We start from the raw sequence: 18582 nt of genomic DNA, 5'->3' as shown, positions 1-18582 counted from the left end.
AAGACACTGAGGACGCCCCATACAAAACAGATAGTCTGTTGTTTCAGCTGGTAGGTTCAGTTGATGTTCCTCTAATGTGTATGGCCAACGTTTCTTTAATGCAAGGTTTCCCAAGCAGGGTGTCTCCAGCTGTTGCAAAACTACAACCCCAGCGTGCCTTGACAGCAAAAGGCTGTCCGTGCATTGTTAGAGGGTATAGTTTTGCAACAGCTGGAGGCACACTGGTTTGGAAACACAGTACTTATGTATATAGTCATAATATAAGCCGTAAATAGACCTACTGGAACAAAGATCCCACAATACTATTTTCATCTGAGACTCCATAGAATTCAGTGGAGGGGTGGCCATGTTTTTGTGCATGACCATCTCCATAGAAGTCTATGGGAATGATGGAAAGAGTCAAGTGATACCTGCTCAGTTAAATAATTGCAATGCCCCTTAGTCTGGGTTCACACTAGGAACAGGTTTATTCTTTTGGCACAGTCCGGAAATCGAATATCCATGGCGTGGAATTCTCCGCCGTGAAAATTCAGCAGAACGCACGGTGCAGCAGAATTTCCACTGAAAACAATAGGAGGCTGCTGCACAGGGTTTTCTGTTTGGATATTTCCATAGTCTGAACCCGGCCTTAGTGTAGTCAGTGTGCTTCAAAGTTTTTACCTTTTTACTCCACAATTCACAAATCCAAGTCGCTCACCTCTTTCAGTTTCTTCGCCCACGGCTTCTGTGCTTTCCTGAAGCCATCTTCAGCCTCTTTGGTCTCTTTGAAGCCGCCCATCATCTGTTTGTGGTAGGCCTCCTTCTGCCAGTTCTTCACCTTCTCAAAGTCTTCATTCATCAGCGCGTTCTTCACCTCTAGGTGGAGTTCGCTGACTTTTTCTGCTTCGGACATAAAGGCATGCCAGGCCTTCTCCACGGTGCCGTACTGTGGCCCTGGTAAAGGCAAAGGGGAAGATTTATCAAAACCTGTCCAGAGGAAACGTTGACCAGTTGCCCATAGCAACCAATCAGATCGCTTCTTTCATTTTTCAGAGGCCTTTTCAAAAATGAAAGCAGCAATCTGATTGGTTGCTATGGGCAACTGGGCAACTTTTCCTCTGCACAGGTTGTGATAAATCTCTTCCAAAGAGTATTATTAGACTAAGTCGTAGGAAAGAGGGAAAAAGAAAACGGGGCGCTCCCTTCGTTTACGTATACCGACTTAGTGTGACCCTCCACCACACCTAAGTGATATACTCACCAGATCGGATGGCAAGCCTTAGTCCCAGGTTTCCCGGGACCAATACTTGCAGTGGACCGGTGGGAGTATGGTTTTAGTAGGTAATGGCTGACGCACTCTGACCGAGACTGGACCCTTGCGCCAGTTTGAGCAACGCGTGGAAAATGGAGAAAAACAGTCTTAGAGGCGCTGCGCAAAACGTGGTCACAGATGGGAAGACTCAAGTTCAATTCTGCACTTGTGGGGTTCCTGTGATGAGTGGTGCTGGCGTAGGTCTGCCAGAGGCAGACCTACGCCAGCACCGCTCATCACAGGAACCCCACAAGTGCAATCTTCACCGCTCATCACAGGAACCCCACAAGTGCAATCTTCACCGCTCATCACAGGAACCCCACAAGTGTAATCTTCACCGCTCATCACAGGAACCCCACAAGTGTAATCTTGCATCTGATCCACCACAGAATTTGCACTGTATGTTTGGACCTGAGGAAGGCACTCTGTGTGCCGAAACGCGTCGTCCATTGTGTCAAAATATTTATTGTCCTGTGCTGGCTTGACGTTTTGCACAGCGCATCTAAGACTGTTTTTCTCCATTTTCCACGTATTATTAGACTAAGGGATTTCAGCTCTGAGTTAGGCTGCATTCACACTATGTTTGCAGACTACGGCTTCCCGATCCGGCTGGGAAATTTCAAAACCGGAAGCTCCCATATGCCGGCCGGACCGGCGCCAAAACCCATTCACTTTAATGAGCCGACCGGAGTCAGACAGTGACTCCAGATGGCTCATTATTGCCCCGTATCTGGATTCGTGACTGTACCTAAAACCGGGGATACTACGGTTTTAGGTCCGGTCACAAAACTGGACATGGGGCAAAAATTAGCCACCTGGAGTCACTATCTGACTTCGGTCGGCTCATTAAAGTGAATCGTTTCGGTGCCAGTCCGGCTGGGATACGGAAGCTCCCAGTTTAGAAATTTCCCAGCCGGACTAGAGCCAAAACCCATTCACATTAATGAGCCGACCGGAGTCTGATTTGGCAGCCATAGACTGCAAACGTAGGGTGAATGCAGCTCTTCAATACCATACATGCTGTTAAGGCTCATTCACACAAGCAGATTCCCTTTCAATCTCGCAGGGTGTTTCCTGCTGCAAGTTTGAAACGGGGATGTGCTCTCTGCCGTCAATATTGGTCAGCATTTTCTCCACTGCAGAAAACCCACCACACACCCCATGGAAGTCAATAGGGTCTTTTCAATAGCGTGAATCCACTGCTGAAAACTGCTGCAGACAGGCCGCGGAGACCCCGCCCCCTTTCAAACTCGCAGCGGGAAACATGCTGCGAGTATGAGAGGAAATCCACCCGTGCGAATGAGACCTAATAGAAGAATATTCCATCATGTAAACATTAGGCTATGTTCGCACGTCGGAATATCTGCAATTCCGCACAAAGTCCGACTGAATTGCGGCAAAATTCTGTGTTCTCAAAACAGAGAATTGTGCTCAAATTTAAAGCCCCTTGACTTCAATGGGATTCTGCCATGGAACTACGCTAAATTAAAGACAGCGGAATTGAACTTGGGACCGCGGAATCCCATTAAAGGGGTACTCTAGTGGAAAACTTGTTTTTTTGTAAATCAACTGGTGCCAGAAAGTTAAACAGATTTGTAAATTACTTCTATTAAAGAATCTTAACCCTTTTGGAACACAGAGCTCTCTGCTGACATCATGACCACAGTGCTCTCTGCTGACATCTCTGTCCATTTTAAGAACTGTCCGGAGTAGGAGAAAATCTCCATAGCAAACATATGCTGCTCAGGACAGTTCCTAAAATGGACAGAGATGTCAGCAGAGAGCACTGTGGTCATGATGTCAGCACCGTGTTCCAAAAAGAAAAGAATTTCCTCTGTAGTAGTCAGAAGCTAATAACTACTGGAAGGATAAAAAAAAATTAATAGAAGTAATTTACAAATATGTTTAATTTTCTGGCACCAGTTGATTTAAAAAAATAAAAATAAAAATAAAAGTATTCCACCGGAATACCCCTTTAAAGTCTATGGGCAGTACATTTTTGCAGAATTATTCTGGGGAATTGCACAGTGTGGACAAGACCCTAGTAGTGGATTTACTATCGTTTATGCATACGTTTTTATTTATTTATTTATTTTTTTACACATTCACAATGGAAATATTGAAGCAACGCCAAGTACACAATGGTCTCAGTTCATTGTGTTAAATTTTTGTGTCCCCAAATTTAGGGCTTCGAAACATTCCGCATGGAACGGTTGCAAATTCCCTTCTCCCCTACAGGATGCAATGGATAGAGTTTTTCCGAGACAATCGTGCTCAGGGGAAAAAAAATCGGTGTCCAAAAAAGCGCTCTCTCCTCTGCGTCAGCTAGCGGGTATCGGATCCAAAAGGTGGTCATGAAAAGAAATAGCCTTGCTCGGTGGAGTAGTTTAGTAATGGAGTTTTATTGAGAAAAATCACAGATAACGCGTTTCGAGGGGTGGGACCCCCTCTTCGTCAGATCCAATGATCATTGGATCTGACGAAGAGGGGGTCCCGCCCCTCGAAACGCGTTATCTGTGATTTTTCTCAATAAAACTCCATTACTAAACTACTCCACCGAGCAAGGCTATTTCTTTTCATGACCACCTTTTGGATCCGATACCCGCGAGCTGACGCAGAGGAGAGAGCGCTTTTTTGGACACCGATTTTTTTCCCCTGAGCACGATTGTCTCGGAGAAAGTCTATCCATTGCATCCTCCAGACCCACAGGACGCCCCGGTGTGAGCCGCACCTCCTAAATTCAGCCATTTCCGTTGCACCGGGAGACAAGCACTACATGGTGTTGTGCCCAATGCACAACACCCCAAGGTGAGCAAAAACTGTTCGGACATCTTCTGCCCAGTGTTTTAAGAACTACTTTTACGGCACATTGTCGCGCTATTCTTTTTTGTTTCTATTTTTTCATATATCAAGTATCTTCTCCCCTACAGAACAGTCCTAGATACTACAGTGATCGCTTCTCCTTCTTACCCTTCTCCACGAGCTGCTTCCACCTCTTCGCCCATTCTGTCAGCTGCTGTGCGTAACCCTTCTCTATCTTTGCCCGCTCGTGTATACAGTTCATTAAATCGTTGCAGAGCCTGTGTCCGTCATCTATCCTCTTGACTGCGCGCTTGTAATTGCCGATCTGTCAAAAATAACAACAACATTTATGGGGTTTTGCTTATTTTTTTCCACTACATATCACATAAAACATAGAACACTTTAACAAGCTCAGCACTGGTAGGGTTAAAGGGGTACTACAGTGGAAAACTTTTTTTTTAATTTTTTTTAATTTAAATCAACTGATACCAGAAGTTAAACAGATTTGTAAATTACTTCTATTAAAAAATCTTAATCCTTCCAGTACTTATTAGCTGCTGAATACTACAGAGGAAATTATTTTCTTTTTAGAACAAAGAGCTCTAAACTGATATCACGAGCACGGTGCTCTCTGCTGACATCTCTGTCCATTTTAGGAACTGTCCAGAGCAACATATGTTTGCTATGGGGATTTTCTCCTACTCTGGACAGTTCTTAAAGGGGTACTCCCGTGGAAATTATTTTTTTTTTCTAAATCAACTGGTGCCAGAAAGTTCAACAGATTTGTAAATCAATTCTATTATAAAATCTTAATCCTTCCAGTACTTTTTAGGGTCTGTATACTAAAGAGAAATCCAAAAAGAAATGCATTTCCTGTGATGTCCTGACCACAGTGCTCTCTGCTGACCTCTGCTGTCCATTTTAGGAACTGTCCAGAGAAGCATATGTTTGCTATGGGGATTTTCTCCAGTTCCTAAAATGGACAGCAGAGGTCAGCAGAGAGCACTGTGGTCAGGACATCACAGGAAATGCATTTCTTTTTGGATTTCTCTTTAGTATACAGCCCCTAAAAAGTACTGGAAGGATTAAGATTTTTTAATAGAAGTGATTTACAAATCCGTTTTCCATGGGAGTACCCCTTTAAAATGGACAGAGGCGTCAGCAGAGAGCACTGTGCTCGTGATGTCAGCAGAGAGCTCTGTGTTCCAAAAAAGAAAATAATTTCCTCTCTAGTATTCAGCAGCTAATAAGTACTGGAAGAATTAAGATTTTTTTTTAATAGAAGTAATTTACAAATCTGTTTAACTTTCTGGCACCAGTTGATTTAAAAAAAATAACAATAAAAAAAAAAAAATCCACCGGAGTACCCCTTTAAAGGGTATGTCCACTTTTGCTTTACTCTTTTTTGACGCCAGTGAATCTAAACTACTATCAAAATGTATTCATATATACACATACACTGTATTTGGCCTAGACCCAAAAAGACCAGAACACATAAGCCAGTGCTTCCCAACCAGGGTTCCTCCAGCTGTTGCAAAACTACAACCCCCAGCATGCCCGGACAGCCGTTGGCTGTCCGGGAATGCTGGGAGTTGTAGTTTTGCAACAGCTGGAGGCACCCTGGTTGGGAAGCACTGACATAAACCCTGTGCCCCACACTGGTCAGATAAGTAATTGGACAAAGAATGTAAGTACCTGTATTAGTCAATTATTAACATTCTTAAGAAAGTAACTACTGAAAGGTCAAACAAAAACAAAGCAAGAGGTGTCAGCTTTAGGTCGGTTACACTGAACAGGGACTAAAAGTCCTAAAAGAGTCCCAAAACCTCATATAGTCTTATAGAGACAGGATAATTCCGGTTCCCACATCCATAATCCCTCTGTCCCACCTGACACTATCGAGAGAGGTCACCGGGAGAGTAGAGAGTAATACAATGCAGATTGTGTGTGTACCCCTGCCTATCTTGGCTCCAGCAGTACAATTGTTAATGGTTGTTTCCTGAAGGCCCTGGCATCTGCCCAGCTGGCTTATTAGTTCAACTAAACATTGTCGGAGGGGCTAAAACATTCAATATAAACCAAATCAAAAGACGAGAATACGTAGAACTTCAGGTCAGAAAAGTTTTCAGATCTTAAAGGGGAACTCCACTGGAAAACATATAAATATATTTTTTTTTTTTATCAACTTGCTCCAGAAAGTGAAACAGATTTGTAAATTACTTCTATTTTAAAATCTTAATCCTTCCAGTACTTCTCAGCAGTTGTATGATCCACAGGAAGTTCTTTTCTTTTTGAATTTGCTTCCTGTCTGACCACAGTGCTCTCTGCTGACACCTCTGTCCATGTCAGGAACTGTCCAGAGTAGGAGCAAATCCTCATAGCAAACCTATCCAGCTCTGAACAGTTCCTAAAAAGGACAGATGTGTCAGCAGAGAGCACAGTGGTCAGGCAGAAAGGAAATTAAAAAATAAAAGAACTTCTGTTGTACACAGCAGCTGATAAGTACTGGAAGGATTAAGATTTTTAAATAAAAGTAATTTACAAATCTGAATAACTTTCTGGAGCCAGTTGATTTAAAATAAAATGTTTTCCAGTGGAGTACCCCTTTAAAGGGGTACTCCACCCCTAGACATCTTATCCCCTAATCAAAGGATAGGGGATAAGATGTCTGATCGCGGGGGTCCCGCCGCTCATTGCTGCACCCGGCATTTGTTTAGAGCTAGCCGGATGACTAGCGATGTGTGCCGCAGGCTCGAGACCTCACGGGCGTACCCAGTTTGTGATGCCACGACCCCCTTAGTGCAAGTCTATGGGGGGGGGGGGGGGGAACGTGACGGCAGTCACTCCCCTTATATATAGACTTGCATTGAGGGGGCAGGGCCATGACGTCTCGAGCCTCCGCCCCGCATCGCCAGTCATCCGGCATGAAGCAAAGTTCGCTCAGTGCAACGGATGTCTGGGGTGCCGCAGCCAAGATCGTGGGGGTCCCCTGCGGCAGGACCCCCGCTATTAGACATCTTATCCCCTAGCCTTTGGATAGGAAATAAGATGTCTAGGGGGTGGAGTACCCCTTTAAGTGCCACTAATCAGTCAATTATTAACAGTCTTAAAAATTTTACAACTGGAAGAGTCCCACACCAGTACCCTTATACAAAGGGAGGTATGACGTATAGTTCCCACATCTCTAAACCCTCCTTCACACCAGAACATGGACAGAGTAATTAAGACACAGGGAGAAATGTAAAATCACAGTAATACAATGCACAGTCTATGTATGTATTCTTGCCTATCTTGGCTCCAGCAGTACAGTTCCAACATCCATAAACCTTCCCTTCACACCATGACATGGACGAAAAATTAAGTAACAGAAAGCAATGTAAAAATCACAGTAATACAAAGCACAGTGTGTGTGTGTGTGTGTGTGTGTGGGTGTGTGTGTATTCTTGCCTATCGTAGCTCCAGTAGTACAAGTTTAAATGGTTAATTCCCGTTTTAAAAAAGGTAACCTCACCAATGCCTAAAATGGCAATAAGCATAACCTGAGGGTGAGAGTTTTCAGGAGGTTGCAATATTATGTTATGGGGTCCCCAAAAATCAGCCCTTGTGGGCTAGTAAGCACGATTTATGAATAGAGCGTTTTACCACTGCGCTTGGTTTAATATCACAATAACAGAACCAATGACAATAAAATACACTGCTGAAAATAATAAAGGGAAGACACAAACAACACAATGTAACTCCAAGTCAATGACACTTCTGTGAGATCACACTGTCCACTCAGGGTGCAAATGGAACAGACAACAGGTGAAAATTATAGGCAATTAGCAAGACACCCCAATAAAGGAGTGGGTCTGCAGGTGGTGACCACAGACCACTTCTCTGATGTTTTGGTCACTTTTGAATGCTGGCGGTGCTTTCACTCTAGTGGTAGCATGAGACGGAGTCTACAACCCACACATGTGGCTCAAGTAGTGCAGCTCACCCAGGATGGCACATCAATGCGAGCTGTGGCAAGAAGGTTTGTTGTGTCTGTCAGCGTAGTGTCCAGAGCATGGCGGCGCTACCGGGAGACAGGCCAGTACATCAGGAGACGTGGAGGAGGCCTTGGAGGGCAACAACCCTGCTGCAGGACCGCAACCTACACCTTTGTGCAAGGAGGAGCAGGAGGAGCACTGCCAGAGCCCTGCAAAATGACCTCCAGCAGGCCACAAATGTGCATGTGTCCACTCCAATGGTCAGAAACGGACTCCATGAGGGTGGTATGAGGGTCCGACGTTAACAGGTGGGGGTTGTGCTTACAGTCCAACACTGTGTAGGACGTTTGCATTTGCCAGAGAACACCAAGATTGGCAAATTCGCCACTGGCACCCTGTGCTCTTCACAGATGAAAGAAGGTTCACACTGAGCACATGTGACAGACGTGACAGTCTGGAGACGCCGTGGAGAACGTTCTGCTGCCTGCAACATCCTCCAGCATGACTGGTTTGGTGTGGGTCAATAAGGGTGTGGGGTGGCATATCTTTGGGGGGCCGCACAGTCCTCCATGTGCTTGCCAGAGGTAGCCTGACTGCCATTAGGTACAGAGATGAGATCCTCAGACCTCTTGTGAGACCATATACTGGTGTGGTTGGCCCTGGGTTCCTCCTAATGCAAGACAATGTTAGACCTCATGTGGCTGGAGTGTGTCAGCAGTTCCTGCAAGTGGAAGGCATTGATGCTATGGACTGGCCCGCTTGTTCCCCAGACCTGAATCCGATTGAGCACATCTGGGACATCAAGTCTCGCTCCCTCCACCACAGACTGTCCAGGAGTTGGCGGATGCTTTAGTCCAGGTCTGGGAGGACATCCCTCAGGAGACCATCCTCCAACTCATCAGGATCATGCCCAGGCATTGTAGGGAGGTCATACGGGCACGTGGAGGCCACACACACTACTGAGCCTCATTGTGACTTGTTTTAAGGACATTACATAAAGTTGGATCAGCCTGTAGTGGGGTTTTCCACTGTGATTTTGAGTGTGACTCCATATCCAGATCTCCATGGGTTGATAAATTTGATTTCCATTGATAATTTTTGTGTGATTTTGTTGTCAGCGCATTCAACTATGTAAAGACGAAAGTATTTCATACGATTAGTTCATTCATTCAGATCTAGGATGTGTTATCTTAGTGTTCCCTTTATTTTTCTGAGCAGTGTACAATTACTATTGTCGTATACTACAGCACCGGGGGCCATTTCCTTCTCCGCCACCTTTGACAGTGCAATAAAGATGAATAAAGGGATTCCCTCTGTACACATCTACCCGCTCCACTAATGAACTCAACTGGGAAATAAGTCTGCACATCTCTCTTTTTCCACCCTCAATGTCTCGTATGAGTCGGCAAAAACACAAAATACTATGAACAACACGACGGTTCTGTGAGCGAAAAGATGAACAAGTTGTTTCCAGACAAAAGACCCCAAGGTTCCTCAGTGGGGGTTCCCTTCCCATCATGTCTACAATCACAGCGGGAGGGGGGGATGGAGTACACACTACAATCATAGAGGGGCTGTTTTTTTTTCCCACGTCCCCAATTTAAACCTGTCTTCCCTTTTCACCATTACTTATTCTCGTCCCCTTTTACTTTCAACCTTTTACCCCTCTCAAATTCCCCTCCCCCTATTTAACCTTCTATCTGTATTTATTTCTTCCTTTCCCTTCTTTTACCTTGGTAAAGCTTCAACATTCTCCATCACATTCCCTTTCCCCTACACTTCTATGGGTTTTATCTCACGGCCTTCTCCTTCTCCATCACATTCCCTTTCAAGTTTTATCACATCATGACCCGACTCTTACCCTTCCCATCCACATTTACCGTTCTCCATCACATTCCCTTTCCTCTATAGGCTTTATCACATCTTGACCCTGACTCTTGCCCTTCACCTCATCTTTACCGTTCTCCATCACATTCCCTTTCCTCTACAGTTTTATCTAACCTTGACCATGACTCTTGCCCATCTCCATCACATTCCGGTTTCTCTACAGTTCAATAGACTTTATTACATATTGACCCTGACTCTTGCCCTTCCACTGCCCCTTACCATTCTCCATCACATTCTCTTTCCTCTACAGCACTATAGATATTAGCTCACCTTGACTCTGACTTTTGCCCTTCCCTTGCACCTTACGAATTTCCATCACATGTCCTTTCCCCTACAGGATTTATCTCATCTTGAGGTCAACTTTTTCCCCTTACCATTCTCCATCACATTCCCTTTCCTCTACAGTTGGCTGGCCTTTATTTAATTCTTGACCCTTGCCCCTCCATCTTAACCATTCTCCATCACATTCCCTTTCCTCTACAGTTGGCTGGCCTTTATTTAATTCTTGACCCTGACCCTTGCCCCTCCATCTTTACCATTCTCCATCATTCCCTTTCCTCTACAGTTGGCTGGCCTTTATTTAATTCTTGACCCTGACCCTTGCCCCTCCATCTTTACCATTCTCCATCATTCCCTTTCCTCTACAGTTGGCTGGCCTTTATTTAATTCTTGACCCTGACCCTTGCCCCTCCATCTTTACCATTCTCCATCATTCCCTTTCCTCTACAGTTGGCTGGCCTTTATTTAATTCTTGCCCCTGACCCTTGCCCCTCCATCTTTACCATTCTCCATCTTTCCCTTTCCTATACAGTTGGTTGGGCTTTACCTCATCTTGACCCGGACCCTTGCCTACCTCCCCACCCCCCTTACATTTCTATCCAGGTTGGCTATCCCTTTAAGAAGCTGCTCCCTACAGCGATATCCATCTGCACAGCACATAGTGGCACATTCTTCACATATCTGTTTTGCTGAGTTGGTATTGAGTCCTAGACGGCATTGGCTCCAAGGACCAGAGCCCTATAAATGGCTTTATACATAAGGAGGACAGAAATCAGGTTGGACAAGTCTCTCCCCCCTCTTTCTGGTTATGTAACCTCTTATTCTTGTATAAACACTCGGCCGGTAGCGAGACGCTCTGCAGGGGGAGCAGAAAGCTCCTCTTGTTAAATTCCAGCTCCTGGTTTCACAAGAGAGAAGTGTCGCCGGATGAGGACTGTGAATTATCAACGTATATGAAATTGTAAATTGTCCAAATTCCTGCAACATAATCCGCAGAGAAAGAACGTGGAAATTAACCCTGCAACGACAGAGACTCCTCACCTCGCTCCTTAAATAGCCTGGTTTACAGATTTATGGAATTACTCATCGTAAGACGTGTCAGGTACATCTGCATAGGGTATTTTTACCAGCAACAAAGTAGCGTTGATGGTTAACAAAACAAGCAAACAAGATGTTCTTTAGGCGCCTCCGCCTCTCGTTCTTTGTACCGCACGCAGAAGAGTACAGTGTAAAAAAACACAAAGCTCTGTCTCCATATTTTAATCTCTGTCAAATATCACCATGACAACACAAATGTGACAACGAGGGGGAAGGGGGTATAAAAGCAGAAATGGTATTTAATGGGATTAATCCAGATACTAAGAAGTGGTTATCCCTTTGTGAATGTTTTGCCATTTATAGTTTTGGATAAGGTTTCCATTTCTAAATCCTTGTATTATCCCAAATTTATCGATAAGATACAACTGCAGTCATTACCCCCACCAATGCCAAAACTTAGGGTCTAGTGATTTTTTGTTTTTTTATAGTAATAATACTATTAATCCCTGAGGTCCCAGTGGTGTGTACATTTTCTAAAACAGAATCTATCTTATTGGAAAGGCAGTCACTGTGCAGCCCCAAGTTATAGAGCAGGAGGAGCTGAATAGATTGATATTTAGTTCTGTAGACATGTTATAGAGCAGGAGGAGCTGAATAGATTGATATATAGTTCTGTAGACATGTTATAGAGGAGGAGGAGCTGAACAGATTGATATATAGTTCTGTAGACATGTTATAGAGCAGGAGGAGCTGAACAGTTTGATATATAGTTCTGTAGACATGTTATAGAGCAGGAGGAGCTGAGCAGATTGATATATAATTCTCTAGGCATGTTATAGAGCAGGAGGAGCTGAACAGATTGATAAATAATTCTGTAGACATGATATAGAGCAGGAGGAGCTGAGCAGCTTGATATATAGTTCTGTAGACATGTTATAGAGCAGGAGGAGCTGAACAGATTGATCTATAGTTCTGTAGACATGTTATAGAGCAGGAGGAGCTGAACAGATTGATATATAGTTCTGTAGACATGTTATAGAGCAGGAGGAGCTGAACAGATTGATAAATAATTCTGTAGACATGATATAGAGCAGGAGGAGCTGAGCAGCTTGATATATAGTTCTGTAGACATGTTATAGAGCAGGAGGAGCTGAACAGATTGATCTATAGTTCTGTAGACATGTTATAGAGCAGGAGGAGCTGAACAGATTGATATATAGTTCTGTAGACATGTTATAGAGCAGGAGGAGCTGAACAGATTGATCTATAGTTCTGTAGACATGTTATAGAGCAGGAGGAGCTGAACAGATTGATCTATAGTTCTGTAGATATGTTATAGAGCAGGAGGAGCTGAGCGGATTGATATATAGTTCTGTAGACATCTTATAGAGCAGGAGGAGCTGAACAATTTTATCAGGAACTGTCCAGAGTAGAAGCAAATCCCCATAACAAACCTCTCCTGCTCTGGACAGTTCCTGACATGGACAGAGGTGTCAACAGAGAGCACTGTGGAGAGACAGAAAATAAATTCAAAAAGAAAAGAACTTCCTATGGAGCATACAGTAGCTTATAAGTACTGGAAGGATTAAGATTTTTATATTTTACAAATCTGTTCAACTTTCTGGCACCAGTTGATTTAAAAAAAATAAAAAAATAAAAAAAGTTTTCCAGTGGAGTACCCCTTTAATATCTTGGACTGTTTGTGGGGCCTTGCGGACTGCATTGGGGACCTCTGTTCTAAGGTATCACAGGAGTACTCCGGTGTGTTTTTTTTTTTTTTTTTTCTAACCCTTTGTGCCCGGGCTTCCAAGCGAAACAAAACAAACTTTAACTCCCTTTCCTACGTTCCCCCGTTGCGCTGATATCGATGTCCCGTTCTCCGATCCCCAACTTCTTCCGCTTCCTGTAAGTCAAAGAGTCACGTGACGCTCAGCAGTGTCCCCCTGCGGCCGGTGATACGCTGAGCGTCACGTGACTCTTCGACTTACAGGAAGAAGTCAGGGATCGGAGAACGGTACATCGATATCAGCGCAACGGGGGAACGTAGGAAGGTGAGTTAAAGTTTGTTTTGTTTTGCTTGGCAGCCCGGGCACATAGGGTTTAAAAAAATTAAATAAAAACGTACCGGAGTACTTCTTTAACCAGGACAGCAAGACAGCAGTGGTGGGACATTACAGATGAGTGGATGGCATATGGGCGTAACAAGTGATCACCTGACTGCAAGCAGCTTTTAAACGTTCCCTTATATAGGCACTGTAATTTAAACCATCTTTACATAGATCAATAGTACAAGTGAATATACATTTTTTTCCATTTATCTAGACAAAAATGCTTCTTTTTTCAGGTATGCTTCTTCCCTCCCCTCTCTTGTGAAACTGTATATCACTCTGAAAATCAGCTCAGCTTTGTCCTGTGTCTGCAAGACAAGCAATACAAGTATATGAAGGTGGAGCTCGGCCTACCAGCTCAGGGAGAACTGCAAATTAGAGATGAAGCATGCAGAGCAGAAATGTGCTGGAAAATACCATTTGCAAGTGATCTAATGGGCAGAAATAGTGCCGCTACTCATGTACACACGCAGGCCAGCTTATATTGAAGTCCTATGAAATGACAGGTACGCTTTAAAGGAGAAATAGTTTCCAAATCTATACAGTACCAGCACATTTGGCACAGAGATTTCATCCCTGAGAATCTTTTCTTTTCACGTAGTCTTTAGATTAGACCTAGGCCAGTGTTTGCCAACCAGGGTACCTCCAGCTGTTGCAAAACTACAATTCCCAGCATGCCCGGACAGCCGTTGGCTGTCCGGGCATGCTGGGAGTTGTAGTTTTGCAACAGCTGGAGGCACCCTGGTTGGGAAACAATGGTCTAGGCTGTGAAACAAAGATCATAGTGTGGATGTAAAGTCACGAAAGTGGATGTAGTCGCAGGTTCTGCTACTAGCTGGATTTCCCTTTTAGAGACCAGTGACAATAAATAGAGGAGTCTTAATCCGATCTGGCCTTTAACCTCTTAAGGACGCAGGGCGTATGGATACGCCCTGCATTCCGAGTCCTTAAGGACACAGGGCGTATCCATACGCCCGTGGGAATTCCGGTCCCCACCGCTAGCCGGTTGGGGACCGGAGCCGGATGCCTGCTGAAATCATTCAGCAGGCATCCCGGCATATCGCCCAGGGGGGTCATTATGCCCCCCCATGTCGGCGATGGCCGCAGATGGCTGGACAATTCAGTCCAGCGATCTGCGGCGATTCCGGGTCAATCGGGTCTCCAGTGACCCGGTGACCCGGAATTACTGGCTGATCGGGGCCGTCTCTGACGGCCCCGAACAGCCAGAGCCAGCAGGGGTGAGGTGGCACTGGTGCCACCTCACGATCGCCCTGATTCGTCGGCTGGATTACCGGCCGACCAATCAGGGCGCCTGCTGCGGGTGTCACTCCCGCACCCGCTCCGCCCCTCTTCCGGAGAACGTGAGCGGGAAGAAGACCCCGGGTGCTGGGGGCCCCGATCCCCGGCATCCCTGTTGGGATCGTGGCCCCAGGAGAGACGGCGGCGGCGAGGGACTGTCCTGCGACGGAGCAGCAGAAGGGGGTGAGTGACAGCCTCCTGCTGTTGCTTAGCAACAGCTCCCAGCATGCAAAAAGGGCATGCTGGGAGCTGTAGTTATGTAACAGCAGGAGGCAGACCACCACAACTCCCAGCATTCCCTTATGGGCATGCTGGGACTTATGGTTTTGCAACAGCTGGAGGCACATTTTTTCTATGGAAAAGTGTACCTTCAGCTGTTGTATAACTACAACTCCCAGCTTGCACAAACAGCTAAAGTGCATGCTGGGAGTTGTAGTGGTGCATCTGCTGGCTGCATAACTACAACTCCCAGCATGCCCATTGGCTGTCGGTGACTGCCTGTCGTATTTCAAGGCAACAGTTTAGGGTCACATATGGGGTATCGCCGTACTCGTGAGAAATTGTGTTACAAATTTTGGGGGGTATTTTCTGCTTTTACCCTTTTTAAAAATTTCAAATTTTGGGAAAAGAAGCATTTTTTTTTTTTACATATGCAAAAGTCGTGAAACGCCTGTGGGGTATTAAGGTTCACTTAACCCCTTGTTACGTTCCCCGAGGGGTCTAGTTTCCAAAATGGTATGCCATGTGTTTTTTTTTTTGCTGTCCTGGCACCATAGGGGCTTCCTAAATGCGGCATGCCCCCAGAGCAAAATTTGCTTTCAAAAAGCCAAATGTGACTCCTTCTCTTCTGAGACCTGTAGTGCGCCAGCAGAGCACTTTTCACCCCCATATGGGGTGTTTTCTGAATCGGGAGAAATTGGGCTTCAAATTTTGGGGGGTATTTTCTGCTATTACCCTTTTTAAAAATGTTAAAAAATTTTTTTTACCTATGCAAAAGTTGTGAATCACCTGTGGGGTATTAAGGTTTACTTTACCCCTTGCTTTGTTCCCCGAGGGGTCTAGTTTCCAAAATGGTATGTAACGAGCTAGGTTCTGGTACTGTATGTAACGAGCTAGGTTCTGGTACTGTATGTAACGAGCTAGGTTCTGGTACTGTATGTAACGAGCTAGGTTCTGGTACTGTATGTAACGAGCTAGGTTCTGGTACTGTATGTAACGAGCTAGGTTCTGGTACTGTATGTAACGAGCTAGGTTCTGGTACTGTATGTAACGAGCTAGGTTCTGGTACTGTATGTAACGAGCTAGGTTCTGGTACTGTATGTAACGAGCTAGGTTCTGGTACTGTATGTAACGAGCTAGGTTCTGGTACAGTATGTAACGAGCTAGGTTCTGGTACTGTATGTAACGAGCTAGGTTCTGGTACTGTATGTAATGAGCTAGGTTCTGGTATTGTATGTAAGGAGCTAGGTTCTGGTGCTGTATTTAATGAGCTAGGTACTGGTGCTGTTTGTAATGAGCTAGGTACTGGTACTGTATTTAATGAGCTAGGTTCTGGTACTGCATGTAATGAGCTAGGTTCTGGTACTGCATGTAATGAGCTAGGTTCTGGTACTGCATGTAATGAGCTAGGTTCTGGTACTGCATTTAATGAGCTAGGTTCTGGTACTGCATTTAATGAGCTAGGTTCTGGTACTGTATGTAATGAGCTAGGTTCTGGTACTGTATGTAATGAGCTAGGTTCTGGTACTGTATGTAATGAGCTAGGTACTGGTACTGTATGTAATGAGCTGGGTTCTGGTGCTGTATATTTATGTATTGATTTGGGTTCTGGTATTGATGACAGGTACACTTTAAGCTTGATTCCGATACTTTGCATGTTTTGCACTGGGTGTTTGCAAAAAGTTGGGATTATAACGGGAGGGTAAAGGATGAGACCCACACGCGCACACACAAAAAGGTACAGTAATAAAAGCTTCATTTATTTGGTATCACTGGGTCATAGAGAGGAATGTATTTAAAAGCAAACTATACAGCTGTAACCTACATCTCCTCTATTAACGCTGCCCTTGTATAACGTGTAGTGACAAAACATCATTCACCGCATCGTGTTAAAAGGGCCATTTAATGCACATAGTGATGAACGGAGAAGCAAAACGTAACAGAAGAAAGCAAAACATATAACAGGAAGTCTCTCCGGGGCGCTGCTTGGCCCAGAACGCCTGTCGGCCTGGAGTATACACGAGTCCCCATAATGTTTCCCTAACAGCTTCCATTAGGACCAGCACAGTCCTCATTGACATGCAGCGCTGACAGTGGAGTGAGTCATAGTGATCCGGCCTGCGGTGGTGGTGAACAGCCAGGCCTCTGTGGGGTGGAATCCGATAGCAGCAAAGTGAATAAATTCGGCTTGACCTTGTTTTTTTTCTTCAGCCAAGAACGGGAAGAAAAAACACTTGTCCTATTGTGATCCAGTTTTCTCTTCTATCTTCATTTACGGCTGCTAAATAGAAGCAACGCGAAATGTGCAACCTACCTCACCGGCGATGGCGCCTTCATATGCCTGCGCTACACTAGATGTAAAAGTATAAAGCTGGTAGGGCTGCACGGTAAAAACAAATTCAATACTAAAAGTCAGCATTTCCAAACTACAACTCTCAGTATGCCCAGACCCAAACAGGGTGCCTCCAGCTGTGGCAAAACTACAACTCTCAGTATGCCCGGACCCAACCAGGGTGCCTCCAGCTGTTGCAAAACTACAACTCTCAGCATGCCCGGACCCAGCCAAGGTGCCTCCAGCTGTTGCAATACTACAACTCTCAGCATGCCCGGACCAAACCAGGGTGCCTCCAGCTGTTGCAAAACTACAACTCTCAGTATGCCTGGACCCAACCAAGGTGCCTCCAGCTGTTGCAAAACTACAACTCTCAGTATGCCCGGACCCAACCAAGGTGCCTCCAGCTGTTTCAAACCTACAACTCTCAGCATGCTCGGACCCAACCAAGGTGCCTCCAGCTGTTGCAATACTACAACTCTCAGCATGCCCGGACCTAACCAGGGTGCCTCCAGCTGTTGCAAAACTACAACTCTCAGCATGCCCGGACCCAACCAGGGTGCCTCCAGCTGTTGCAAAACTACAACTCCCAGCATGCCCAGACAGCCTTCGGCTGTCCGGGCATGCTGGGAGTTGTAGTTTTGTAACAGCTGGAGGCACTCTGGTTGGGAAACACTGTGCTAAGTAAGAGGAGCAGGGAAAAACATAAAAAACCCTTATGCTCACCTACTCCGGTTCCCCTCCGTGCGGTCCGGTGTCTCCTCTCTTCTCTGTACAAGCAGAAAGACCTTTCCCTTTTCAGCCAATCACTGGCCGCAACGGTGTCACGTGTCAAGCCAGTGATTGGCCGATTTTCTTGAAATTTCAAAGTGAAACTTTATTCAAAATGGAGCGAAAAGTTAAAAACGTACACTTTGTTTTCTTTAAAAAAATCGGATGCAACCGGACATCATTTTTCAAACCGTACACGGGTTGAAATTTGTACACAGGTTTTGATACAGTTTAGTCCGGTTTTGAGGAATCCGTTTTTTTTATCAAAAACCAGATACGGGAACTGTATTGCAAAAACGTGGTGTGCATGCACCCTAAGGGTACATTCACACGGGCGGATTTTTTTGCGGGTTTTCCGCTGCGTATTTGAAAGTGGGCGGGTTCTTCTCGGCTGTCCGCAGCAGATTTTCCGCGGCAGAATTTCCCCTGCGGAATTTACGCCGCGGAAAATACGCCGCAGTCCCTACTGACTTCAATGGGGCTTGCGGCGTATTTTCCGCAATGTAAATTCCGCCGTGGAAAATCCGCTGCGGACAGCAGAGAAGAGTCCGCCCACTTTCAAACGCGCAGTGGAAAACCCGC

General features: G+C 45.2%; 1 protein-coding gene across 5 annotated transcripts in view; it reads right to left on the bottom strand.

The window, feature by feature from the left end:
- Positions 1 to 18582, bottom strand: part of PACSIN2 (protein kinase C and casein kinase substrate in neurons 2) — a 112449-nt gene that overhangs the window by 24177 nt on the left and 69690 nt on the right. For all 5 annotated transcript variants that reach the window (XM_056517414.1, XM_056517412.1, XM_056517415.1 and 2 more), the window contains exons 3-4: positions 4262 to 4418; positions 698 to 933 (exon numbers count right to left, since the gene is read on the bottom strand). In XM_056517414.1, the coding sequence (XP_056373389.1) occupies positions 698 to 933; positions 4262 to 4418 (393 nt within the window). The remainder of the gene's footprint in view (positions 1 to 697; positions 934 to 4261; positions 4419 to 18582) is intronic.

This window comes from Hyla sarda, chromosome 4 (assembly GCF_029499605.1).
Source record: "Hyla sarda isolate aHylSar1 chromosome 4, aHylSar1.hap1, whole genome shotgun sequence".
Taxonomy (NCBI): Eukaryota; Metazoa; Chordata; class Amphibia; order Anura; family Hylidae; genus Hyla; species Hyla sarda.
The sequence above is the reverse complement of the archived record's forward strand: the minus strand, read 5'-3'. Positions and strand labels throughout refer to the sequence as shown.